The sequence below is a fragment of the Cottoperca gobio genome, chromosome 9 (genome assembly GCF_900634415.1).
Source record: "Cottoperca gobio chromosome 9, fCotGob3.1, whole genome shotgun sequence".
NCBI classification, from domain to species: domain Eukaryota; kingdom Metazoa; phylum Chordata; class Actinopteri; order Perciformes; family Bovichtidae; genus Cottoperca; species Cottoperca gobio.
This window is the reverse complement of record NC_041363.1, coordinates 1,728,360-1,755,765: the sequence shown is the minus strand read 5'-3', so window position 1 is coordinate 1,755,765 and position 27,406 is coordinate 1,728,360. Positions and strand designations below refer to the sequence as shown.

Below are 27,406 nucleotides of genomic sequence, written 5' to 3'. Positions count from 1 at the left end.
AAGTGCTTCACAAAGAATATAGACCTCTATACATATACCGTATATGTGCATGGGGAAATAAAAATAAGATGAAATAACTGTCATATTAAGGGCCAATATAATTGTATAATGTATTTTTCTTTATACTAGTTTTGTTGTTTGTTCTTGTGTGTACGTTTTTGTATGTATGTTTGTTTGTATGAAAGGTTTTTCTATTGTAAAGCGTCTTTGAGTATCTGGAAAAAGCGCCATATAAATTAAATGTATTATTACTAACAATAACATTTGACAGTGCCTCCAGCACCAGCTGTGTACTACAGAGAATTTGAAACTCCTGTACCGACCTTGAGGCTCCGCAGATCAGCCAACACACTGGACCCAATAAGGTAACAACCGAGCATGTATGCTATATTTCATTATATATATATATATATATATATAATATCACATGCATACTAGGTCTGTCCCGAGGATATTTGGAGCTGTACTTTCTTCAAACTTGAAGTTACTTATATTATACTTTACTATTATTGTCTAATGAGGACAAGAATCGAATTTAAACGATTTCCCTTTTTATTGAAACGGCTAAAAATTGTGCAAAAATCACATCAATAGCCTATAAACATATAAATAAACAGACTAAGGCCCAACAGATACAATGAAAGACCTGGCTTTGTTGAGACTTACTATCTTCTATATCAGGGAGAAACACACCTGTATCAACTAGCAGCAATCTAAAAGCAAAATAATTACATTTACACAACCACAATGACAAAAAATCAACACTTGTGATGCCGTCAGAAAATATGACAACAGACATTTGAAGTTTCATTAGAAAACATCAATATGAGCTTTGAAAAGACATTCAGTGCAGCCCTGCTTTATTTTTCTTTCTTCATTTTGCAGTTTGTACCAGGTGTTTGTGCTTCCTGTGGAGGGGATTGTGATGTTTGACTGTTCCTCTCCTGCGAGCTCAAACCCCAAAATAAAGTCCTCAGCAGAATACATCACTGCCCAGTTTGATGTCCGACATGTCGGGACAGAGATGAACTTCACTGTCGGGGATGGACTCGACTATGGAGGCTTCTTCAATGCACCACTGGAGAACGGCAGGAACTATTATATCATGTTACGCGCTGTCAGTCAGTGGAAATCGGTGGGTATAAAAAGGTCACACACTAACATCTGACTTTTGTCTTCAGTGGGGTCATTTCCGGGACAAGTGGTCTCGGTATTTATCGGAAACATGACACCCGGCGCAATGCTATGTGACGCTTCTTTAAGTGACTATATAATAAATAAAATCAACAGGGATTTGGACAATTATCATAATTAACTAACTAAACATACAGTTAATTTGCTCTCTTCAAAGCCACCAGACTCCATTGACAAAAGCAGTAATTTTACCTCACTTATCATCATAAAACACACTTCATTCAAACTCAACAGAAACAAAATACAACTCATCAAAACTGTGTTTGTTCGTCTTTCCACTATTCCAACAATCACCATCTCTGGTTTGATCAAAATAAACCTTTAATTCAGAGAAATAGATGTTATACGCCCTTCTCAAAGCCACCGGACTCCATTGACAGAAACAGTATTTTAACCTCGCTGAATGTCTTAAAAACAACATTGCACCATATATCCCCTGCACTCAGGACGTCCTGGTGTTTTTGGCATACTGCGTTCATACTGTGTGTTGTGACATAATAAATATTTTGGTAGTATGTGTATTTGAACGCACTGATAAGTTTTGCCGGGGGTTAGAAACGTTATCAAACTTTGCAGTTTACTTGTTAAATTACCTGAATGTTTTCTTTCCTAGGCTTTAAAAAGTTCCTGCGTCCTGTGGGCTGAAGTAAGAGGTAAAATACTCAAATCAGAAAGTCATTGTTTGTTATTTTATTAATTGAGAGATATTTTGGGAAAATACATTTTACAACAGTCTGAAGATAGAAGGCAGCCTGCTGCAAATATGGGTACTGATTATTTTATTATTATTTATATTATTATTATTTGACGTCTTATGTTATGCATTTTCTGACATCTTGTTTTAATATATCTTTAATCTTATTTAATCTTTTTTTACATTAACCATGGCATTCTTTGTCTATTACTACATTTGTTCTTTACATTATTATTATTATTATTATTATTATTATTATTATTATTATTATTATTATTATTATTATTATTAATAACAAAGTATTTTATAAAGCACTGTAAAATGTAAAAAGAAGCAGCTGCCAGTTACTCTCACAGTCTCTCCTTGTTGCAGGTACATCGTATGTTCTGAGGGTTTCTTCTCTGTCTGCGGCGGCGTTAATCGGACTGGTGGCCTTTTTCATGATGTGCGGATACAGTTCCAGCTGGTACGGAAGATAATACAATATAATACAGGGAGGGGACGATATTAGGTTTCATCGCAGGTCAGCAGAAAAATAAAAACTCACAATAAGTTGATTGTTTTGGGATAATAATCGTGAATATTCTCACGTGAGTGATGTGAAAATACGTCAGAAAAGTAAAAGACTGATTATTTTAAATCCAGGAATTTCTCATGTAAGAAAGACTTTATTTGTGCAGGATTATAATTTATGATGACTTTATTTAAGATTGTTTGATAGTTGTTCACTAAAAGATGTGTCCTATCTGTGATGTGATAAAAATATTATTATTGTTTATTATTACATTATTTGTTATATATAATAACAGTTATAGTGATTCCAGTAGTTTTAGTGTCATTTTAAGAGTTCAAAGATGAAATACATGCATTTCCTACATTGTTTTGTTTCCTGCATGTAGTGAAAGTTATATTTCACTAATGAAAGATGTTTTTGCACAAGTTCAGGGCTTATAATTGTAATTTATTGACCTGTTTTTTCTGTCTTCTTTTCCAGGTTTTTCAAGAGGACATGCCACTCCTAAGTGCTGATGTCATTTTATTTGTGTTGTTTTTTAATTACAGTCTTGACTTCCTATCTGTACGTTTTGTTTTGTACATTTTGTAAATAATTATAATAAACATTGTCTTTCACTGCATTAATGATTGAATGATTATTGGATGTGAATCTTGGAACTAGAAGCAATCCAGTGTGTAGACTTTCAATTTAGTTTGATAAACCTTCTGACACGCTCCCATTATCAGAGACTACAGTTAGAGTTTGCTTTTATTTGTTTATACATATGCAATAAAAATCGGAGGCACTCTCCAGGGAATACTATATATTTATAGTTATCTATATAGTATGTATAATTTACATCCAAATCTGTCCAAAATGTCACCACAATTTGTATCATATTAAACATTTGTGTGAAATTGTCATTAGCATTTGAATTCTCTAGTTATGGCCAAAAGTGAGGTCACAGTGACCTTTGACCTTTGACCACCAAATTCTAATCAGTTCATCCTTGAGTCCAATGACACAAAGTGATGCAAAGAAATATCCAAAATCCCCTCTGTAAAAACATTCGACTAACATGTCAACAAAATGAAACAAGAATTTTAAATCTGGCTTTATGCAATGTTTACATTTCTGTACCAGAAAAGTATGCAACTTAGCACATCATTAATAAGAAAATGCCTCATTTGCTTTTTTAAACATACACTTTCAGAAAACTTGTAATGTAAAATGTACTTGCCTTAATGTAAGTAATGAACTGAGGAAGTGTGGTGGTCATGTCTGTTAGTTAAAGAAATACCATATAGTGTGTGTGATCGCAGGTTATGGCCTTTGTAAATGTGAGTTATTAACACTTAACAGAAGATTGTTGTTTGTAGGCCTTTTTACCTTAATATGATTATTATACTTATGTTTAGATTTTAATAAGAGGAGGCGTAATGTTGGCTTATTTAAATCTTATTATGTAAACTTTGTACTGGGCCTTTAAAGGGGTTTCGCATCCGGAGCAGCGCGTTCATATCCCCGGACAGAGAGCCAGTGTCCTGCCGATGACAACCCATCTCTGACGGGTGTGTTTACAGAGGGTGAACAGGTACACCTCACTTATTCCTGTCGGTAAAGTAACAACATGGTGAAAGAGTTTGATATTCAGCTGCAGTGTTGCTCGTTAGCGGCCTGAGAGCTAAAGAGTGGAGGCGTAGGCCAAATGGAAAGATGGAGGCGGGTTGTGATCGATTGTTTACATATAGCTTTAGCTAACGTTTGCACTGGAGAGTCACTTTATAGAAGATTACTTTTTGTCTTGCTGAAACACAAAGAGTAATATTTTCCTTTTAGAAAAAGCCAATATGTTAACATTACTTTACCGATGGCGCTAAACTAACATTGATGGTCCAGTGTACTCGGAGTAAGTGCCAATCTCCGTTTAGAATTGGGACAGTTTCACATTAATGTATTTTGTGTCGACAAACCTTAGTGAAACTATAACAAGTAGATCGTTTTAAACGTGTTTTATCACTTCATGTAATTCGGCTTTCAGCTATAAGCATTATTTAACACAATTTAATCTTTTTTGCCTAATTTACAGGCTACACACCACCAGGTTACCAGTTAACGTTAACTTCGCTAACAGTTAGCTAAATAACGTTAGCCTATAATTAGATTTGTTTTGTTACCCTGTGTTTGAGTCGTTAAACGCCGAACTGACGAGTGGACAGTGCTTCCGAAAATATATTGAAACCTAATGTTTTTTGATTAACCGCTGAATAACTAACGTTAGCTAGCTTATGAGACGGACACGCTTACTCGTGTTAAATTGACATGTTTTTAAACCAGGTCTGGTTCTCAGTCACACTATCCATGAGCGCGTCAGGTTTGGTTATGATGATATAGTGATGATTGTGATTGAGGCAGGTGGTGATAGTTAGTTTATTATCTTTAGTTCATGTATTGGCTTAATGTCAAATATAGTTTATATAGTGTTTAATGTCAGGAGAGACTACAGTTGTGTATTCTTACACTAAATATATTGTATTTGTATATGCAGGTAAGACTGTAACAGTTAAAGGTGCAATGTGTAAAATATGATCCAAAGTAATATAGGGCAGAATGTCACCTCTACTACTGGGACCATACGAAAGGCAAACAAACTGCTGTCAAAACAACACTGCTATCTTCTAAACTTCACATGTGGCTTCGCTACAGTTTATGTTGGCCATCTTTGTGTTTACTGTGCCACTAACCGGGCTGTACTATCCGTGTACATTTTGATAGTTTGTTTATTGGCTTGGGTCCCGGTTGGCAGAGGCGAGGGAGCTAACTGCTAACGGAAGTAAAGTCTACTCCCAGACAGGCCGGGCCGGGGCTACTCAGTTAGATGCTCATTTCTGTAGATCTCTGCAACACAACACCGAGACGTCTTTGACACCGTTACTGCGTCACATTCTGTTGATAATGTTCATAATTCTGAATGTTTCAAACTAAAATTCTGTCCATATCTTACACATCGCATCTTTTTTAAAGACAAAATATAAAATTCACGCTATATCTGTATTTGTCCTGAACAGGTGCGCTGCTGCTGGCCCGGTCCACGATGGCCCAGAACCAGGTGATCCTGCAATTCCGCTTCGCCACATTTGGGGACTCCATGCTGCAGAAAATGAACCTCCTACGACACCAGAGACGCTTCTGCGATGTCACTGTGCGCATCAACCAGCTGGAGGTCCCCGGTCACAAGGTAGTGTTTGCTGCCGGCTCGTCGTTCTTGAGGGACCAGTTCATCCTTCAGCAGGACTCCAGGGAGGTCCAGATCTCAATGATCCAGGAGGCGGAGGTGGGCCGGCAGCTGCTGCTGTCCTGCTACACGGGTCAGCTGGAGTTTCCTGAGCTGGAGCTGGTGCACTACCTCACCGTGGCCAGCTTCCTCCAAATGGGCCACATTGTGGAGCAGTGCACTCAAGCTCTCAGCAAGTTTATCAAACCTGCACACAAGCTGGAGGTGGATGTGGGTACGAGGAGGGAAAAAGAAGAGGGGTCATCCTCCCAGACCAAGAGAGAGCAAGAGTGCTCTCAGGTTCGAACTGTCCATCAGGAGGAGGACGAGGAGGAGGAGGTGCAGGTTGGGGGTGACAACAATGATGATGATGTGATCATACAGCCTATGTCCCCTCTTCAGATCTTAGGCAAACGTCCAAAGCAAGGCGTGGTGGAGAGTGATATCACTATAGTAAAGGTGGAGTCTGTGTCTGACGGAGCAGAAAGCTCCATCACTGGTCACTTCCCTACCAGCCCACGTCCTTCCCTCCACTCTCCTGAGCCCCAGCACTCCCTCATCAACTCCACTGTGGACAGTCGTGGCAGTGACACGGCGGTTCCACCTGGCGTGGCCAGATACCCGCTCAGTCCTCCGCCTCCATCCCCTCCTGCAGAGAAACACAGTGTGCACCAGAGGAGCTACGACAAACCTCTGCAGTGGTACCACCAGTGCCCCAAGTGCACCCGGGTCTTCCGCCAGCTGGAGAACTACGCAAACCACCTCAAGATGCACAAGCTGTTCATGTGCCTGCTCTGCGGCAAGACCTTCACGCAGAAGGGCAACCTGCACCGACACATGCGCGTCCACGCCGGCATCAAACCCTTCCAGTGTAAAATCTGTGGGAAGACCTTCACTCAAAAGTGTTCTTTGCTGGATCACCTAAACCTGCACAGTGGGGACAAGCCACACCGCTGCAACTACTGCGACATGGTCTTCGCTCACAAGCCTGTTCTCCGCAAGCACCTAAAACAGATCCACGGGAAGAACAGCTTCGACAACGCGAATGAACGCAACCTGCACGACGGAGGGCTTGACTTTGATTTTGGGCAAATCTGAAATATTTGGACTTTTTTCAGTAGAATGTCATGTAAATGCAGACTCCCCCTCAGACAGCTGGAGCGTAGCGCCCGTTATTCTTTGTGTGAGAGCACAGACCCGAGTTGGGAAGTCGCTCCTCCCACTTCGGTATGTTCATGAGCTCACACACGTGGAAGATGTGCTGTATTTTATTGCTCAAAGCGTGTAAACAACCTGTAATATCTGTTTCTGTTTATCTGTTGCTATTCAGACTCGAGGGGGCGTCACCGGAATTTCTCCAGTCGGGAACTAATTCTTCTGATTATTCAGAAATCACATGAATGCAACACAAATGTCCTATCTTGTAATGTTTGTGAAACATAATGCGTGTATCCGCCCCGTGATTCGGGTCTGCTCCAAAATGTACTGGGTTCTTCTTCGGTCCATGATCCACTCTTTCACTAAGTTTCATGAACATCGGGGCTGTAGCGTTTCTGTAATCAGACGGAGCTGAAGGTAGGCGGGTTGGCGGGTTGGCGGAGGTAAAGTGTCATCCTGGTGCGTTTAACTGGTGAATACAAACATGAAAGAAGAAGTTCTCCTGGTCTACATTTCACTGGAGTTTCATTACTGTCGACTGCTTTTTAATTTTCTACAATACATTGTAGATGCCTTCGTATCGTACTTGAACATTGTGCACTGAAACACAACATATTGACTACTTCATTAGTTTTATTGATGAATAAACATGTCTTTGTGTCCATGTTGTCCAGTGGATAAAATATCCATATGTATATTGTGTATACAGTCTACTGTAGCCTTTCTGTCTTACGTGTGTGAATATGACGACATAACTAAACGAAACTTGAAAGAGGGTGGGCAGAAAAAAGGTTTTATTGAAGGCAAGCTACGCCGGTGACAAATGGGACGCCAAAGTATCGATGGGAACTGAAATGGTTCTTTTTATACAGACTTTATATGAGATGCTATTGGACCAGAGTGACATTGTTTCTGTCCTGTGTTCATGGTTCAATGTGTGTTATAAATAAAAACTGACACTTCTCTCCACCATTCATGCACATGAGAATTCTATTTATGGAACTACAGCACAGACTAAATGTAAATACTGCACCCCCGATGAAATGTTAAAAACTAAGTTCTGATTTAGTTTTAATACTGACGGATCTCTAATTATGTAGATCATCATTTTACAGTGAAGAAAAAGCACAAATGTTTCAGCCCCCTCAGCACGGAGGCTTTAATCAGTTAACAGTTTGCAGTGTAAGTATCTGAAGGTGTGAATGTAAATGTGTGGCGAGGCAGAACACGGGTCCGTTGTGCCGGGCGCCACTGGAGCAGTTGCCACTTTGCAAACCATTTTGTTAAATTTGCATCTATTTCTTGACCTTTTGAACATAAAGAGCGACGACATAGAACAAAACCTGCACCAGCAAACAAAGCTTCAACATTAGAGACATTTAAATACACAGGCAATAAAGTTGTTTGTGGAAAGAAAAGTTAACATCGCTGACGGAGAACCAAAAGGACATTTATTTTAAATTAGACAGAAAATTATAAAAACTTTTATTCTTTTATGTCACATCTTCATTGTATCTTAATTACTCAAACTGTAAGATAACTAAAAATGGCAACCATACTTGTATATCCCACATCCCATTACAGTTCAGCCGACGCTTTTGTCCAAAGTGACAATAAGTGCAAAGAATCCTGCAGGAACATCCGCTTCAAACAGGTGAAATCCTTTACGTGCAGAACAACAGCTTCAATAAGACACAGAAAGTTCAACATACAGAAACCATAGAGTATGAATTCAACTATTAGCTACACACATGTTTTTACCAGCCTTTAACTCCGGCTGCACAACATGCTGATTATTATTCATCGTGACCCTGCACGTTAAACACATCGAGAGGGACTCAGTAAAACACTATTAATATTGTTCTATTGGTGCCTTTTGTTAAAGTTAAAGGCTTTTATTGACTGTGTGTGTTGTGATCACTTCAACGCTCATTTTTTAAAATACTTTTTAAGTATTAAAGTATTAAAGTATTAGCATCAAGACGGAGTTAAAGCACTAAAAGTACTTATTCTGCACATTCGGCCCATTTCAGAATAATATATATTATATTGTTCATCACTTTAATGTTGCAGCTGGTATATATATATATATTTACTATATATATATTTTTTGTTTTACAATGTATTTATTTTTTTACTATATATAGATAGATATATAAATATTTACTATATATATATTTACTATATATATATTTTTTTTTACAATATATATATTTTCTTTTTACTATATATAAAAATATATTTTTCTTTTACTATATATATATATATGTATATATTTTTTTTTTACTATATATATATATTTTTTTACTATATATTTTTTTTACTATATATTTCTTTTATTTTGTTATATATATATTTTTTTACTATATATATATTTTCTTTTTACTATATATAAATATATATTTTTCTTTACTATATATATAAAAATATCTTTTTATTTTACTATATATATATATATATATTTTTTTTTACTATATATATATATTTTTTTTACTATATATATATAGATAGATATATATTTACTATATATATATTTACTATATATTTTTTTTACTATATATATATACTGTTGTGTAGCTTGTGAATTTAACCAAATGATTGATAAAGTTTTATCTTAAACTATAATATGACATGATTACAAGCTGTCAGGTAAATGTAATGGGATAAAAAGTTCAATATTTCCCTCTGAATTGTAGCGGAGTAGAAGTATATAGTAGCAGGAAATGGAAATACTCACATAAAGTACAAGTACTTGAGTAAATGTACTTAGTTACAGTCCACTACTGTAAACTGCTCTTTGTATTGTGTGACACTCGCTCTATGCAAACGTATAATTTATTCTGATCGTCTCTGACTGGGTTTATACTCCATGTGCACTGCATGTAAAACCTGCTGAGGCCGAAGATCATTTGATAGGTATTATATGAATAAGTGCAGCTGTGTCCACTCTTCATTGCTGCACAGTGCATCCCTGGAGGTGCAGCGATGAGCAGGACCGCAGGCTGCTGGCAGAGCTGCGTGCGTCACGTGTTTCATTATGAAACAGTTAAAACGTTGGTTATTCCAAACGTCCGGGTAGGATGTGTCTTCAGGTTCACGCAGCTCCTGGTGCTGCTGTATGTGGTGGGGTAAGTAACATGGAGTTACCACTCATATTCTCATTGTGTATTAATCGTTTGGTCTATAAAATGTCAGAAAATAGTGAAAAATGTTCGTCCCAGTTTCTCAAAGTTCCATGTGATGTCGTTAAAAGTCTTGTTCTGTCGCTTTAATATCATATAAAACAAAGAAAAAATTGGAAATCTACATATTTGAGGCTGAAAATATAATTTTCTGACAGTTTTGCAGGAAGAATCACTTATAACGTATAAAGTGTGAAGTGCTGCAGATCTAACCACCACTAATATTACTAATACTAAATATTGTTGCTGCCTGGTGATTGGTCCGCTGTGACCCGGCAGGTATGTGTGTGTGGTGCAGAAGTCCTACCAGGAGAAAGAATCTGTCGTCAGCACCGTCACCACTAAAGTCAAAGGTTTCGCCTTCACAAACACGTCTACCGGTAATTGGAAGTTTTGGGATGTGGCTGATTATGTTATACCACCTCAGGTATTTAAACATCTTTATTACAAGAACACACAAACTTTAAGGAATATAATAATAATTACTCATCACGTTATCTTGAGTTCTGCACGTGTTTGAACAAAGAATCAGAAAACTGGAGAGTCATTAATACAAATTGTGTGACCTGTGTGATCTGTGTGACCTGTGTGATCTGTGTGATCTGTGTGATCTGTGTGATCTGTGTGACCTGTGTGATCTGTGTGATCTGTGTGACCTGTGTGATCTGTGTGATCTGTGTGACCTGTGTGACCTGTGTGATCTGTGTGATCTGTGTGACCTGTGTGACCTGTGTGACCTGTGTGACCTGTGTGATCTGTGTGATCTGTGTGATCTGTGTGATCTGTGTGATCTGTGTGACCTGTGTGATCTGTGTGATCTGTGTGATCTGTGTGATCTGTGTGATCTGTGTGACCTGTGTGATCTGTGTGACCTGTGTGACCTGTGTGATCTGTGTGACCTGTGTGACCTGTGTGACCTGTGTGACCTGTGTGACCTGTGTGATCTGTGTGATCTGTGTGATCTGTGTGACCTGTGTGACCTGTGTGATCTGTGTGACCTGTGTGATCTGTGTGACCTGTGTGATCTGTGTGACCTGTGTGATCTGTGTGACCTGTGTGATCTGTGTGACCTGTGTGACCTGTGTGATCTGTGTGATCTGTGTGACCTGTGTGACCTGTGTGATCTGTGTGACCTGTGTGATCTGTGTGACCTGTGTGATCTGTGTGACCTGTGTGACCTGTGTGATCTGTGTGATCTGTGTGACCTGTGTGACCTGTGTGATCTGTGTGACCTGTGTGCTTCTCTTCTGTCTGACAGGGAGAGACATCACTATTTGTTTTAACCAATATGGTCGTCACCCCCCATCAAACTCAGACACGATGTCCGGAGGTGAGTCCCTGACACTACCTGGTGTTGTGTTCATGCTCTGACCATTTTAATGGGGATTCAGAACACTTCAGAATTTAATGATTGATTAATAATTTACTGTCCTAACGAATCGATTGATGTTTGCGTCTTATATCAGAAACTCATTAATATCTTATGTATTAATATCCACAGTACAAACTCAGATCTTCATGACATGATGTAATCCTCACTTTTGGAAAGCTGGAACCAGCAAATATTAAAACATTTTTTATTGGGTTTTGCAGGATTATACAACGTTTGTATCAAATACAATTAGCTTTTGAAATGTAATAAAGGAAGAAAACATTGACTTTGGTGTTGACCTGGAACAATAACACGCGGACACATCGTCACCTGAGGGTGAACAAGGTCTATCTGCACTTTGACGAGTTCTGAGACATAGACCTCACATCTGTCCAGTTTGTCAGATAGACCTCGTTAACCCTCAGTTGACGACATACCAGCAGGGAAACAAGTCAACTGGAGAGCAACAAAGAAACACAACAATGAGGAAGTTCAGCGGCACAATAATGTTGTTTAACAGGGTCACACAAGTTGACAGATTAACGCTGGTGATTTCTCCTCCAGCTTCCAAACCCGTCCACGACGTGTGTGGATGACTGTGACTGCATCGAGGGACTGAGTGACCCCCGAGGCAACGGTGGGCCATCAGAGTGGCATCAGAATAACACAGGTTATAGCTATAAATGATGTACACAGTATACAGAAAACACCACCTGACATTTCTTTTCTTCCACTCAGGTATACAGACCGGGCTGTGTGAGAACTTTTCCACGACTGTCCGGACCTGCGAGGTGCTCTCATGGTGCCCTCTGGAAATAGACTCTGAGCTGCCCGAGTAAGAACACGTGCAGTGTTGTTGTAGTTACAGCGTCATGTAGACGAAGCTTGACGTGTTGTTTCCCACAGACGTGCACTGCTGGCTTCAGCGGAGAACTTCACTCTGTTCATAAAAAACAGCATAACGTACCCGAAGTTTAACTTTCACAGGTCAGTGATATCAGAGTTAATGCAAACATGTGTTATATAGAATATAATAATTAGAATATATAATAATAATTGATGCATTAATGATTAATGTATTCATCTCGTTAGTGAACTTGTGCATTTCACCAAAGATCAATAAAGTTTTTACCTGAATCTTCAAAGTAACTAAAGTTATAAAATAAATGTATTGAAATAAAAAGTACAATATTTCCCTGTGAAACTTAGTGAAGTTTGATTACATGTCGTCCCCAACACTATTTATTGTTTGTCTTTATGTGTTACACCGTCTTTCTTCCTCCCGCAGAAGAAACATAGGATCACATATTAGCTCCTCGTACCTGCAGAGCTGTGAGTTCCATCGTGCCACAGACCCTGAATGCCCCATCTTCCGCCTCAAACACATCGTTTCAGAGGCCGGAGAGGAATTTCAAGAAATGGCTGTAAAGGTGAGTCCAGAAGTAAATATTTGAATTCCAGCTGTAAAAGTGATTAAAATGATAAAGAAAACACAACATTTGTTAGAAAAGGAGCCTATTAAGAACGTATGATTGTTTAAAAAACAACATAAAACAAACAGAATTGTATAAAACGTTCCTTAAAATAACATAAAAACTGATCTTCTGATGCAACATTCACAGAAAATATTCGTTTTACTCAAACGTCCTGCAGTTATTGCGTTCACAGTTTGAGTGAACTGTGCAGTTTATCAGCTGTTCTGCACTGTTACTGAGATGCATTGAATATAATATGAAATATCCATAAAATATGTCACTCATCGTCGTGTCATCATGATGACAAGAAACAACAAGTCACAGACTTTGTTCTTTATTGACACACGGCTGCTTAATGAGTTGTATTCTCAGGGCGGTGTCCTCGGTATTATTATTGACTGGAGCTGTGACCTGGACTGGTGGGCAGAGACTTGTCACCCCAAGTACAGCTTCCGCAGGCTGGACAAAGATCCTGCCAGTAATTTGGCTCCTGGATACAACTTCAGGTCACAACATGTTAAACAAAAAACACTCATTAACAATAAATGGATTCAACTGGAAATAAAAAGGTTTTTTTAAACTGTTTTCAGGTTTGCAAAATACTACAAAACCCAAAACGAAGAGGAGTTCAGAACCTTATTCAAAGCGTACGGGATCCGGTTTGACGTCATTGTATTTGGAACTGTGAGGCCAGAATTAAACTTGAAATTGCAACGATTGAATAAACAGAAAGTGTGAGTTCTCTTCTCTTTGATGATCCTGTTCTGTTGATCCTGCAGGCAGGAAGGTTTAGCATTGTACCCACCATAGTGAACTTGGGTGCAGCTTTAGCTTTCCTCAGTTTGGTGAGTCGTCCTGCACTTGATGTGTGATTCAAATAAATGTTTTCTTTAATGATACGCAGGATGTGAGTGTTTTCCTGCAGGTTCCTGTGGTTTCTGACTGGTTTATGTTGACATGCATGAGGAAAGGAGATCTTTACAGCAGACATAAAGTCACACACCTTCATGAGGACGGTGACGCTGAAGCAGTAAGTTTCACATCTTACATTCCTCACTTCTTACAGTAATAAGTATTTCATAATTATGTGTGTGTGTCAGTCGTTAGTGCACAGTTAATCTCTTTCTTTATCTTTATATAATACAGGAGTTAACGAGCACCAGTTATGGAACCCAGTAGCAGGTTCAGGTCAGAAGAATCTGAACCTGCTCCAAAAACATCCTTCATGTAACTAAGTTCAAATCAAGTGCACTTAGGTTCTTAGGTTTTCTCTTGTACTTTACTCGAGTATTTCTATTTTCTGCTACTTTGTACTTCTACTCCACTACATTTATGTTAAAGCTTTAGTAACTTATTCTTATATATGATTGATGCTGTACTGATGTACCCAGAAGAACTCATCCACATTGACGGACTACAACATTAAAATGTTCTTACATGTATTTAGTCAGTGATACATGCAGAATAACATAATATAATATATTAATATAACACTTTGGAATAAGCCTTTCTGCATACTTTAAGTACATTTAGCTTATAATACTTCTGTACTTTTAAATTCTGGACTTGTAATTAAGTATTTTTAAAGGATGTGAGTACTTCTTTCACCACTGAAGACATTTAATAAACTAAATGTTGGACTTTTTCCTCATTTTTCCTAAATCCTGACTTTGACTATTGATAGAAGTGTGATTTGTCATGTGATCTAAAAAGTTGTACTGATATATATTTTCTCAAAGTGTGTCCATACCAGATTTCAAGAATTGAGACCAATCAGAACAAATGTGTTATCATTTTGTGTTACAAATGGAGAAGACTCCACCGCACGGGGGCAGTTTACTTTAAGGGACAACATGACCAAGCACAAGAAGAAGCTTCCTTCTTTTATGTATATAGATATAAAATGTCCATCAATATATGGAAATATAATACATCATCAGTAGTAGGCTTTTTAGAAAACAGAGCACACAAATGTAAACAGAATTATAACCTAATAAAAGACAAAAATACATTTAAAAAAGCAAGGGGGCTTTAGAGACATTGCTGTTTTCTTTTTCATATGCTTAAGTCATTTGCAGTACAGTGTTAGTTCTCTCATAAGAACAACCAAAGAGAGTTGTGTCTAAATACATTTACATTCCCGAATAAAGAAGAAGAGTCTTCTTAATCTGCCAGGAAAGACATCAGAAAAAGAATGCAATAATCTAATTGATTTTTAAAGGAGTAATCGAGAGAATTATGAATTGTTCCTGTCAAACCTCTGCGTTACACTCCAGTCCGGTAGGTGGCGGTGATGCACCAAATCACTGGTTGCCAACCGCCAACAAAGAAGAAGACGAAGAAGAAGACGAAGCTCCACAGTCAGTATGCTAGCAAACAACAGAGAAGTGAAGCAGCGCTGCTTTTAGATTTAGGCACCGTCACAAAAACTGGCAAAAAATATGTTTCTTACTTTTATCTGATATTTGTTTGGTTAACTAAACACTGTATGGTGCAGCAGTGGTGTGTCTCGAGGAGCTAGCCTCGCAGCTAACCTGCCAACAGACTAGTTTATACTGTTAGCCGGTCAGCTAAAGTTGCAGTGGGGCAGCTGGTCTCTGCTAGTTAGCATCCATGAAGAAACCCAACCCCGGCTTAACTGCTGTAAACAAGACTGACCAGCTTGTCTTGAGTTAAGCTGAAGAACGAATACAACAGAATGACAGGTAAGTGATGTCAGGAGCTTCATGCTACATTGAGCTAGCTTAACGTTGTTGAAAGAGCTTAAAGCTGCAGTTGCTAATACAATATGTCAAAGTTTGAATACCTTAAACGGCTAGGGACCAAAACTAGTTATTCCACTCTGAAATACATTAAGGTTTGTTATGTCTAATCTATTTTAACCAATGTTTAGACTGATGGGACCATTTAGTAGTTAGGCTCGGTTAGGTTTGGTTAGTGTTAGGTGTTTTGTAGGTTGTAAATGTCACTGTGTAAGTATTTTAAATGCTCTCTGCTCTCAAGCTTCAGATAGCTTATGATAGTGTACACTTATCTCCATTCTGTCTTTTGATTGTACTTGTGTTTGAACTGAAGTGGAAGCAGCATCAGTGTACAGTCTGTAATGATCACGCCCCTGGTTCTCTCAGAGGATGCAGTCTTGCTGGATGTTCCTGTCATTCGGCAGCTGTACCACTGGGACTGTGGGTTAGCCTGCTCCAGGATGGTGCTGAAGTAAGTGCACAGTAAAGTTGCTTATTTCATTATGTTTAGCATGTTTGCTTTATGTAACGTTTGTATAACTGCAGTCATCACCGTACAGATGATATCCTAAATTCCACCAAAATGTGAAACCAGATGTAGAACCTTCACTTGCTGCCACCATCTCGACATTAGAACGCTTAGTTACCCTGTAACTTTTATTTACCTCATCGAAGTATAGTAGTAATTGTTTTAAACCGCAGGTTAAACTTCACAACAGTACTCGACACTTACTGTCAAACTTGTATTAAAAGTTCTTTAATAAAACTTAAGATTAAGATTTGAACAGAGCAACAGAATAAATCTTATTTTCTACTTTAAAAGCTTTTTACCAAAAATAATATTTGATATCATTTGATTTGTAACTTATTTAATCACAGTAACTGATTACAATTACATTTATTTTGTAATTGAATTGCTTAACAATGTTTCATGTAAAGTAACTCCACACGCCCAAACTGAGCTCGTTGTTTAGTTTAGTATACATACATAGAACTGCTTTACGTGTATAGTGTGACACGGCCGCACTGCGTCTAACCCGCCGGGATTCACCGTCTCTAACTGTCCTCTCTCGCAGGTACCTCCATCCAGTCAGCGATGAGGAGTTTCAGAGAGCATGCTGGGAGCTCAAGCTGACGGAGAGTGTGTGGACTATTGACCTGGCTTACCTCATGTGCCATCTAGGAATCAAACACTGCTTTTGCACGCAGACTCTGGGAGTCGATAAGGGCTTTAGGAATCAGGTACTTTGCAGAGTCTACGCTATCAGTAATGTCCTTTAACCAGATTGGGGTGATTATCGTTCTGTGTGTGTGATACTGTGTTTGTTGTCTTTTGGTGTGATTTGCAGACCTTCTATAAGAAACACTTTGACACAGAAGAAGACCGAGTGAATGAGCTCTTTCTTAATGCAGAGAGCAAAGGTGTGGAAGTGAAGAAATGGTGAGTGTTTTGTGAAAACGTTTATTCACATCGCTCTGATTTACTGCAGGTTTTGCTGTGATTTAATTGCAATAAACAGATCGAAAGGTTTCCGACATAAACACATCATGATGCCCATTTGTAAAGAGTCTGCAGTCGTGTTTCGTCAGGTCAACCTTTGAACTGTTCTGAAGGGAGTTTGGATCCAACGTTGTAGTTTCTCCATCAACACTCAAAATAACGTCATCTAAGTTCAACAAACTGTGACTTTAAAATGTATAACCAGCATTTAAGATGTTTATTATTGGTGACAGGTGGCCACAGACGGCTGCAATAACGTTTGCAAATGGAGGAGAATGTTTCGGCGCTAACTCGTAGTCTTTGACTTCGTATGTTGCCGCGCCGCCTGAAAACTGATCTTCGTCTTTGCTGTGAACACAGCGGTTACACGAAGTAAACCTAACACCTGTAATGTATTTGTGGATGTCTTCTCGTAGCTCTGTGACGATTCAGGAAATCCAGTCTCATCTGGAGCAGGGCCACGTGGCCATAGTGCTGGTCAACGCTGTCGTGTTGACCTGTGAACTCTGCTCCTCGCCTGTCAAGTACTGCTGCTTCCTGCCTGTGGGCCAGAAGTGTTTCTGCAGGAAGCCGGAGTACCAGGGTCACTTTGTGGTCGTGTGCGGCTTCAACAGGACCACCGGCTGCGTTTTCTACAACAACCCTGCGTATTCTGACCGTGAGTGATCTCATAATGTCCAAAGCACATGTGGCATCGCTGTACTGGGATAAGAACGCAGTGACTATCAGGCTACAGGGGAAAACTGCCTTTCTTTAAAAGTTGTGTACAAACATTATTCCAAATGTTCCCAGCTATTTTCAAACCCAGAGATTTGAAACTCCATCACAAGTGCTGAGTTGTTGTCAGCATTAATAACAAACATGTGGAAATGGGGGCCAGGTTGAAAAATACCGACGTTGCCGTAAAAATGTTGCAAAAACAACATTTTCACTGCAGTCAAAAAACAGTTTGTTCTGTTTGCTGCTCACGAAGGGCGGCACGCACCGACCACTTACTCTGTACAGAGAGATGATTTAATAAAGAAATAAACTAATTCAAACTAATCACTTCATTCAAATTAAACATTTTGTTCAAGGACTTTCTTTTCTTTTTAGGGCGACGAAGTCATAAAATAATGCGACAGATGAGTCAACTAAACGTGACAAGATGTGACTTTTGAAATATGAAAACTAATAAAAAGAGTGTGTGTGTGTGTGTGTGTGTGTGTGTCTGTGTCTGTGTGTGTCTGTGTGTGTGTCTGTGTGTTTATATTCAGGCGTGTGCTGCACCAGCGTCAGCACCTTCGAGGAGGCTCGGCGGAGCTACGGGACCGATGAGGACATCCTGTTGATCTTCAAGGAGAGTTGATGGACAGTGATGATGTCACTCTTCCGCAGCTCATCACCGTGGCGACCTGGTGCCGCAGATCGACAGTCTCGGACTCGCGGCTCCCGTTGTCCGTCGTCGATCGCCTGGAGCCATCTTCTCCGGTGCTCAGAAGCCCGACCGCTCGCTGCTGCAGATTCACCGCTCTGTCAACACGACTCGACCCCTGAAGGATTAAACGCTGGGATTATAATAATCTATATTGAATTTATTTTTTTATCCTCTTTGCTGAGCTGATAGTCCAAATTCATTTTATTGCGTCTTTGTGGAATTTTAATGACTGATATTGGGACTATTCAAACTGCAGTAGATGAGACGTAGGATTCATGACTGAATAGGAAGATTACCTGGAAATAGTGTGCACATAATCCAGCGCAGATGAAGGTTATCCAATAAACCCCGCCCCTTCCGGTGGACCACCATGGAGCTTATTTTGGAAAGATTACGTACGGTAGTCAACGGCGAGTAAATATATGATCGTGTTTGAATTGTGCCAGTAAGTATACGCAAGAAGTTTGACAATTCAAAAGATAATTTTGCAAGTCGAGAAAGTAAGTTTGTCGTAAAGTTGTAGTTTAAGACTGAAAAACGTAAGAAAGACTACAAACAAGCCCGAAAGTGACGTCATAACTTTCTCTCTGCTTTCGTTCTTGGGATTTACTCACACGAGTATCGTCGTGCTCTTTCGATAAAACACGTCAAGTAAGACGACGCTACATTTGTGCGTGGAACATAGCTACTGAGCTAACGCTAGCTACGTGTTGGAGACGTATGTTGTGCGAGACGAGAGATGTAGTTTAATGAGCGGTTTGTTACTACGTCAAACTGCGACTTTCTTTACTTTCTTGACCCGCACCTTAGTTTCAGCTGGAGACAAAGTTATGACGAGACTTCTGCGCTTGCAGTCTTTCTTATTACGTACTTTCAGTCTTATACTTTGTATTTACGACAAACTGTTCTTTACTTGCAAAAGTATGTTAAATGAACAAACGTGTGGAATTCATGGCACAATTCAAACGGGAACATGACGTCCCATGGGGGACAGCGGGGAGGGGCGGGACTTGGCCTCATTGTGTCCTGAAGAGGCTCCTCACCAGCAGCCACCAGCCTCACCTCCACCTGCCTTCTCCTCACTCACCTCGTTACTTTCTTCTACATCAACAGGGAAACAGGAAGTCGTTGTGTTTTGAAGAGTCTCAGGTAATTAATGCCCTTAAGTGTGACATCAGAGGACTGCTCATCCAATGCAACAGCTTGTTTGTCTACGGGACTCGACCTGCCTGCAGAAGCACGTGGACAGTGGGTTGACACTGAAACATTCACTTCAATGGGGGAAAAACAAACAGCATCATCTCTGCTTTGCTGTCGTGGCTACGTGGAACGATGGAGTTTTGTTTTGATCGTCTGGCAGAACAAACGTCATTTTTTTACTCACGTTCTCTGTTTGGAAGTTGTGAAAACTTTCCTTTCTTTCACTCTGTTTTATTTTTTATTTTTGGTATTATGTATAAGTTTTTGCACTACACTCTTTAAACCAGACATAATTATGTGTTATTTAAATTAAACATGAAATTGCTTTTCTGACTCGATGAAAGGGGATTTCTTCCTGTTTGTGCTTTTTAAGAGTAAAGTAAAGTAAACGGCACGTCTTGAACCACAAACTTTATTTTTTATTAAACATAGAGCTGCATTTATTATATGTTGTGTGATTAAAGGACTTGCACATATGATCCACCCTTGTTATTCTTTTTGTAAATACATATTTAAAGAGCCACATTATTTACTAACATATGTTATATATATATATATATTATTTATATATATAATATATATTATTTACTAACATTATATATAATATCTGTTATGTATTATTTACTACATTATGTTGCTATAGATCATTAATTTATATTAGATTATATAGCATTTATACTATTTTATCCTATATATTACTCTATATTATATATATAATATAGTATCTATCATTTATATATATATTAAAATTATATATCATTTATAGATAGATATTATATATCAGTTAAATATATATTATATATATAGTCATTTCCTCTCGCTCTCTTCTCTCTCCTTTCTATCTCTCTCCTCGCTTTATCTCGCTTCTCTCTATCTACCTCTTTCTCTCTCATTTCCTCTCTCTCTCCTCATTGTCTCTCTCATTTCTATCTCTCAATCTTTCTCTCTCCTTTCATCTCTCTCCTTTCTCTTCTCTCTCCTATCTCCGTCATCTCTCCTCTCTCCCGGCCTATTATCTCTCTACCTTCTCCTCTCTTTTTTCTATCTCTCTCTCTCTCTCTTCTCTCCTCTATCTCTCCTTTCTTCTCTCTATCTTCTATCTAACATTTTCTCTCTCTTCTCTCTCCTCTATCGCCCTCTCTTCTCATCTCTTCTCTCCTCTCTCTCCCCTCTCATTCACTCTCCTCTCTCCTTCTCTCTCTCTCCTTCTCTCTTTCTCTCTCTCTCCTCCCCTCTCTCTCTCCTCTCTCTCCTCCTATCCTCCTCTCTCCTCTCTCTCTCTCCCCTCTCTTCTCTCTCCTCTCTCTCTCTCTCCCCTCTCTTCTCTCTCCTCTCTCTCTCTCTCTCCCTCTCTTCTCTCTCTCTCTCTCTCTCCCCCTCTCTACTCCTCCTCCTCCTCTCCTCTCTCTCTATCTCTCTCTCTCGTCTCTTCCCTCTCTATCTCTCTCCTCGCTCTCTCTTCTCTCTCTCTCTCTCTCTCTCTCCCCCTCTCTCTCCTCTCTCTCTCTCATCTCTTCAGCAGCAGCTGGAACGACGGCCTGGCCTTCTGCGCCGTGCTGCACACCTACCTGCCGGCACACATCCCCTACCAGGAGCTCAGCAGCCAGGAGAAGGCAAGTAGAGCGGCCAGAAATCCCTCGACCTTGAACCCATCATGGCTCATTAAAGCTGCTTGTTTCCTGCTGGGTGTGACTTTGACTCTCTTCTTTTCTCAGAGGAGAAACTTCACTTTAGCCTTCCAGGCTGCAGAGAGTGTGGGCATCAAATGCACTTTGGTAAGTTTTATACCAATATGAAGTTACTTTATTAAACCCTCGCTCACATTTAATGCACCGCCGCCTCGTTTCCCGCTGCAATATATCAATCCTGCACCTCCATGGAGACAGATTCATGGGGAGAAGTGGAGAGAACTAAAACTGTCTTTTGTGCAGTAAAACAAAGTTATAATGCCATAAATGTTTGTTTTCTTTTTTTATATTTTATTTACACTGTAATGAAGTTACGTAACGTTTCCTCAGAGGAACGTGTGCAGAAACATTTACGTACGTGATGTTTTGTCTCTTTGCACCTCTCTGTGCCGCAGTAACTCGTAAAGTTAAGCATGTTAATGTCAAACACACCGCTGACTCTTCTACTCATTAACAGACACTACGACATGGTTTGAAATTGTACAGTTTGTCGTCTGTAGTTCTGCTTTTAACCTCATAAACATGTGTCCCTACGCTGTGCAGCGACACAGAACTCTTAGATTCTCGTGAGACATCACGTGTTGGGGAACACTGAATCCTTTGAATAATAGTCACTAACTGTGAACGTTGTGTTGCTTGGTGTGGTACAGAATATATTATAACGTCAGTGTGGAATAAGATGATTTTACCAACCTTGAATCCACATTTTTGGAAACGCGCTGAGAAGATTGATACCTCTCATGTCTGCGGTAAAGGGAGACGGTTAGCTTAGCTTAGCATAAAGACTGGAAACGGGGGGGAAAGCTAGCCTGGCTAACAGCAGTACAGAAACTAGCATCTTCTCCCTGGTTGCTGTTTGTTGCTGTGGAGGCATGTGAGAACATGTTCTTGAGGGAAGTACTCGATATACAAAAGATCTTTTGTGGGTTTTATTTTAGGAAACTGAAATGATTTAGTTTCTGTAATAAAGTGTCGTCGTGTGTTCGAGGCGTCACTTCTTTAACGGTCTCTTTGTCTCTTCCAGGACTTAAATGAGATGGTGCACACAGAGAGGCCGGACTGGCAGAGTGTGATGACCTATGTCACTGCGATATACAAGTACTTTGAGACCTGACCCCCCCCCCCCCCCCCCCCCCCCCTGCAGCACAATCGGAGCCACGCCAGCCCTCCTGAGCTCTCAGCAACCTCTCAACTGTTATACCTCACTGCCCCCCCCCCCCCCTCCCCCCCCACACCACAGAGTCGCGCTGCATGACGGCCCTCAGTATTGCGCTGACCCCCCACCACACACAGCTCCTCCATCCTTCCTGCGCAGCGTAGGCTTCTTGTGTAGCGCTGCAGTGCGAGGGCCACTGTTACAGTAACGCTGCTGAACGTACAAAACAACCAGCGATGGAACGCCAAACGTCCGCTCTGCCTTCGCTTGACGTCTGAATGAGCAGCAAGTCTCCGTGCCTTCTCTCCGGCCTCATTTAGATTCCTTCAACCTCGTTTCCGGGTGTCGACGGGGAATTCCTGCAAATCTGACGTCAGAGGCCTGAAAGTATATTCTAAACACTATTACAGTATTCCTACGAAGCTGTTTACGTCTCTAATGACTACAAATATTCCCGTCTATGTGCAGACTGTTGCAACGTATACAAAGCGTGCTCCTGAAACAAGAGTCTCCTCTGCACGTCCCACATGTCTCAAATGGGAAGTGCTTCATTCCAAATGAGCCAAACATCCATCTGAATATTGTGTTCACATGATGCAGCCTGGAACACGTCATGTTCTGAATGACCCGTTTGCATGTGAAGTCTTCTTCACAGTCACAAACTAAAGTCAGTGATGCTGGAATTCCCCGAAAACCCTGAAGGTTTCCTCGGACAGGAAGTGCGAGCGCCTTTTTGCACCAAGTCTTCCGGACGTCAGGACGCAGACGTGGATTATGTGCCTGTGTGAGTTTAATGCAGGAGATCAGGACACGATGTTCGTGTCTTTTCACTACAGTTTGTGAAGCTGAAGATTTGAGGAGTCGTTGCCAAATATGTTTCGGAGCCTTGGATGACTTGTGATTGTTCCTCGGCTGCGGGCTGCTGTCCAAGCACAGGACGTGTACGACATCCCTGCACACGTTGTTAGTCATGTGCTGCACTCACACTTCCTTCATCATCGTGCAGCATCATTCCATTAACCAAAGTGTGAGCGACTAGTTTTTAGTCTTTTGATAAAAGTGTGTTGTTGACATTTAACTTCTGTTTGGATCGGAAACTTAAAGGGAAACTTTGGTATTCTTCAAACTGGACCTTTAATTTCCCATGTTGGAGATTGTTTTGTGGAAGCACGTCCACTGAAGGCGTTTGTTTCTGCTCCGAGAGGAGCGACAGAGAATCCGTTCTCTTTGCGTGTCACTCGATCGGGTGTTTGTCGCGTCCACGTCGTGGAAAGCAGCTAAACATTCAGCCGGGACGTTACAGTCTTTTACGGGACGTCTTCAGTGCGAGCTGTCGGTGCAGAGACGACCTCAGTGGACGTGTTTTAAATAATCTTTTACACACAAACATGAAAATAGAACCCAGGTTGAAAGACACCGACGCTGCTCTTCGAGCTTCATCAGCCTGAAGGTCAAACAGAATCTCTCACGATGAACTTCCTGTCGGGGACGTGTGCGCTCGTTCATACCAGACGCACCTTTCTGATCGCCGCTGCGTCGGATCAAAGAGCCTTCACATCGATGTGAGGATGGATTCCTCGTTCACTCGAGTGAATCTTCAATAAGTTGAACTTCTTTAACAGCAGATGTTGCAAAACCTTTTTTTATTTTTTGTTGCAGAAATGATTCGACATTTTGCCGTCGACTCGTCTCGTGTTCGTACTGACGCTGTCGGACCAACGCGTACTTTATATTCTTTATTGCACACGTCAGACGTTAATGTGCGAAACACTTAAAGTCCCACGTTTAGTCTTAATAAGCAGGATGCAAACATTTAATGGTTTCTAACTGTCAATGATAACTTCTCCTATAAAGACTTATTCTTATTATTATTAACACTGTTTCACTTCTTTATCTCTTTATGCAGAAACCTCCACTTTGTGTCCACAGGAGGAGTTATTACTTTAATAAACATCTAAATTATAGTGAATAGTGATAATAATGAAACTTGTATAAACTTCTTATTAAATGTTTATACACTGCTTATAAATGCTGGTGGGGGTTAAAGTGTCACGTGTGATGTGCTGCGTGTGCCTCGACAAGTTCTCTATTTATTTACATGGTTTCCATCGTTTGTGTGTGAAGTCGTCCTCGTCGCAGCTGCACTGAGATCAGCTGTTTGTATCTCCCGCCTTAACGTTCAGCCGAGGCGTGCGAGGCGTCAAGCTGCAGGTTCTCTTCGCTCACAGGTGTGTCGCAGTGTGCGAATGGTTTCCTTAATAAAACAATGTCTTCCTCGTTGGTGGTTTGAGGAGCACCGACAGTAACGGTGGCTTCACACGGCTCTGATTTCAGAGTCTGATCGTATCAGAAGCAGAATCAGAAACTACGAGTCAGAAGGCATCCTGCCGTCTGCCGAGCCGCGTCACCACGACGTGTGCAGCAGCTTCCCTTCTGTGTGCCGCCGTTATTTAAAGACAGCGTTGGCGCTCTGTTAAAGGAAGAGTTCACCCACAAAAGGACAATCTCAATCCTCCAACGAAGAATCAAACGGAGAAAAGTCTCGATGCATGAAACTATCTGAGAACGTGTGTTTACAACCTCACTCGGAGTAATCCTGCAGCTCTGGAAGAAACGCAGAGCGATGACTTGTGGGTGAACTCTTCCTGGTTTGTTGACGCCATGAAGCTAAAGGATGATCATCCAACAGTTGGTGGTTATGTGTTCTGCTTGGTTCCCGTCAGGAGCTCCAGACGGATTGGAAGTCGCTCCATCCTGGAGGTGGAATGTGTTTTGTGTCACGCGTCACGACTTTACGAGGTCCAGCGTGTGCTGATGGAGAGACGGCCGGAGAAAGCTAGAAGAAGAAGAAGAAGAAGCACATTCCACCTCCACGCGGTGCAGAGCCGCGACATGTCTGGGGAATGTGAACAGAGCTTTGTCGTCATCACGCTACGTTTATTTTTCTTTACTTGAAGATGCTCTGATGATTCCACTGAACCTGCTTTAGTTTGTTTCCCATGATGCCTTTTGTTTTATGCCACATTTAGTTTTCCCCTGATCACTGTGTGTGTGTGTGTGTGTGTGTGTGTGTGTGTGTGTGTGTGTGTGTGTGTGTGTGTGTGTGTGTGTGTGTGTGTGTGTGTGTGTGTGTGTGTGTGTGTGTGTGTGTGTGTGTGTGTGTGTGTGTGTTGTGTGTGTGAGAGACTAAGCTACAGTATTAAGTGCACACTACGATGATAATCTGGTTTTATGTTATTGTTTTCTGACGATAGTTATAAAACCTTTGAAACAAACTCTTTGTTGTCGTCTTTGTCTGAAGAAGTTTAAACTTAACTTCCGTATAAATATTAAAAACATTACAAGTTAAAGTCCTTGAAGACGTTTCTTAGATAAACGTAGTCGATGCAGACAAATGTCTGAGTTATATGATGTCATCAGATTATTATTATTTAGTTGCTTCAGATCATTTTAATTCTGGATTAATTAATAATGTAGTTTGTAGTAAATGTCACATTTACCCGGCGCCCAAAGCGACCGCGAGTGACGAGCTGGAGCCATGAAATGTTTTTACATTGTTTGCACGACTGAACTTATCGGAGGCGTTTATCTTCCGTCGCAGGAGAACGCCAATCATCTCAGCGGTTTCTGTAATAATCCTAATTTGTAAAGATTAGGGGAGAACGGGGTCAGTTGTCCCGTTCCTTAGATCTGGCTGTTAAGAAATGTTGGGGGTCAGAGGTCACGCGCAGGGTCATCGCAGGAGTCGGGGGGCCGTACACATGCCGCGAAGGTCAGGCGCCACTCTTGTGCCAACTTTCAAGGGCGCTGAGGCAGGGCGCTGTGATTGGTTGTTCCTCGTCAGGTGACATTAGCTGTTGCGTCCCAGAAATTGAACTCCTTTAACCTCCAGCAAAGCTCTCACGTTCCACAACAATGTTTTTCAACCCGCCGAAAATACGCAGCATTCCTGAATCGAAGTAATTTGGAGGATTAAACTCAAACGGTCGTGAAGTCGTGAACGTCTTTCGTTACTCATGAAACCTCCAACAACACATTACAGAGAAATACTGCAGTACAGAGACATCATGGTGCAAGTCTAATGCAGAAATAAGAACAATATATACATATAAGATAAACCAACGTAATAATATATATGATGTTGGTGCACGATAAACATCGTGACGCTGAGCTGCTCTCAGGAGATGAAGAGTGCTACCTGCTTCATTCTTCTCTAATCTGGTCTGATGAAACATTAACTGCATCATATTCACTGCTAGTAAACGTGCATATATATATATATATATATATATATATATATGTATATATATATATATATATATATATATATATTATATTAATGAGGTCAGGACAAAACAACACATAAATGAATAAATGGTGCATTTAATTTCAACAGAGCGTGACAGTAAGTGTGTGTGCGGTGCGATGTTTGTATAAACTTTATAACTTAACTGGTGTCTCAGGTTTATATCACAGATGTTTAATGTGTCATCAACACACTTTCATACACAGCAGGCTGTAAAGTGATCCGCCCCCGGAGAGGAAGCACAGGCGATCAGGCGCACTGTGTTTTATGAGGGAGGTGTGTGTGTGTGTGTGTGTGTGTGTGTGTGTGTGTGTGTGTGTGAGAGAGAGAGAGAGGAAAAGAGCTCGTCTCATCCGTCTGCAGTCATTCACTGAAGAAGCTCACTTTTAATGCGAGCAGGAGACTTTTACTGTGTTTTTATTGCTTTCATTGCTTTTAAAGTGAACTTGAAGAACTTCTTCTTCTTCTTCTTCTTCTTCTTCTTCTTCTTTCACACTCGCAGTGAGAAGAAGTTTCCTTATGTTTTACTTTTAGGTCGAGTGTTTTATCACC

The 27,406-nt window shown here is 40.4% G+C and overlaps 4 protein-coding genes and 1 long non-coding RNA gene across 7 annotated transcripts in view; all 5 read left to right on the top strand.

The window, feature by feature from the left end:
• LOC115014037 (sushi, von Willebrand factor type A, EGF and pentraxin domain-containing protein 1-like) overlaps positions 1 to 3,024 on the top strand; it is an 88,054-nt gene extending 85,030 nt beyond the window's left edge. The window contains 5 exon segments of the mRNA XM_029440677.1: positions 272 to 365; positions 886 to 1,135; positions 1,808 to 1,847; positions 2,261 to 2,354; positions 2,883 to 3,024. Of these exon segments, the coding sequence (XP_029296537.1) occupies positions 272 to 365; positions 886 to 1,135; positions 1,808 to 1,847; positions 2,261 to 2,354; positions 2,883 to 2,910 (506 nt within the window). The 3' untranslated portion in view covers positions 2,911 to 3,024.
• Positions 3,025 to 3,881: 857 nt separating this feature from the next.
• LOC115014054 (zinc finger and BTB domain-containing protein 26-like) lies at positions 3,882 to 7,788 on the top strand. Of its 3 annotated transcripts, XR_003832853.1 has the most exons (3): positions 3,882 to 3,978; positions 5,453 to 6,885; positions 6,989 to 7,788. XR_003832853.1 is itself a non-coding variant. In XM_029440699.1 (2 exons), the coding sequence occupies exon 2, from the start codon at positions 5,479 to 5,481 to the stop codon at positions 6,754 to 6,756; it is 1,278 nt and encodes a 425-aa protein (XP_029296559.1). In that variant the 5' UTR covers positions 3,882 to 3,978; positions 5,453 to 5,478; the 3' UTR covers positions 6,757 to 7,788. The 3 variants fall into 3 exon arrangements, 2 of the variants coding, with proteins under 2 accessions (XP_029296559.1, XP_029296560.1); XM_029440699.1 differs by having other exon boundaries at positions 5,453 to 7,788; XM_029440700.1 differs by having other exon boundaries at positions 3,902 to 3,955; positions 5,453 to 7,788.
• A 2,013-nt stretch (positions 7,789 to 9,801) lies between these two features.
• Positions 9,802 to 14,181, top strand: p2rx4b (purinergic receptor P2X, ligand-gated ion channel, 4b). The gene is made up of 12 exons (XM_029440706.1): positions 9,802 to 9,944; positions 10,278 to 10,425; positions 11,257 to 11,328; positions 11,935 to 12,007; positions 12,109 to 12,205; positions 12,277 to 12,357; positions 12,659 to 12,800; positions 13,218 to 13,351; positions 13,436 to 13,529; positions 13,625 to 13,690; positions 13,771 to 13,875; positions 13,992 to 14,181. The coding sequence occupies exons 1-12, from the start codon at positions 9,802 to 9,804 to the stop codon at positions 14,022 to 14,024; spliced, it is 1,188 nt and encodes a 395-aa protein (XP_029296566.1). The 3' UTR covers positions 14,025 to 14,181.
• A 954-nt stretch (positions 14,182 to 15,135) lies between these two features.
• gucd1 (guanylyl cyclase domain containing 1) lies at positions 15,136 to 20,183 on the top strand. Its single transcript, XM_029440720.1, has 6 exons — positions 15,136 to 15,550; positions 15,974 to 16,058; positions 16,663 to 16,828; positions 16,936 to 17,027; positions 17,504 to 17,745; positions 18,344 to 20,183. Exons 1-6 carry the CDS (start codon positions 15,544 to 15,546, stop codon positions 18,433 to 18,435), a joined length of 684 nt encoding a protein of 227 aa, XP_029296580.1. The 5' UTR covers positions 15,136 to 15,543; the 3' UTR covers positions 18,436 to 20,183.
• Positions 20,184 to 21,414: 1,231 nt separating this feature from the next.
• Positions 21,415 to 25,823, top strand: LOC115014084 (uncharacterized). The gene is made up of 2 exons (XR_003832858.1): positions 21,415 to 21,479; positions 22,417 to 25,823. It is a non-coding gene; the product is annotated as an uncharacterized LOC115014084 (long non-coding RNA).
• Positions 25,824 to 27,406: the final 1,583 nt, after the last annotated feature.

Bases quoted from the DNA above. Each gene is read 5' to 3' on its own strand.
- LOC115014054 (XM_029440699.1), top strand. From the start codon at position 5,479: ATGGCCCAGAACCAGGTGATCCTGCAATTCCGCTTCGCCACATTTGGG.
- p2rx4b (XM_029440706.1), top strand. From the start codon at position 9,802: ATGAGCAGGACCGCAGGCTGCTGGCAGAGCTGCGTGCGTCACGTGTTT. The intron at 13,530-13,624 runs GTGAGGCCAGAA...TTGATCCTGCAG, and splicing joins ACGTCATTGTATTTGGAACT to GCAGGAAGGTTTAGCATTGT. The intron at 13,876-13,991 runs GTAAGTTTCACA...TATATAATACAG, and splicing joins AGGACGGTGACGCTGAAGCA to GAGTTAACGAGCACCAGTTA.
- gucd1 (XM_029440720.1), top strand. The intron at 16,059-16,662 runs GTAAGTGCACAG...CCTCTCTCGCAG, and splicing joins TGCTCCAGGATGGTGCTGAA to GTACCTCCATCCAGTCAGCG. The intron at 17,028-17,503 runs GTGAGTGTTTTG...GTCTTCTCGTAG, and splicing joins GGTGTGGAAGTGAAGAAATG to CTCTGTGACGATTCAGGAAA.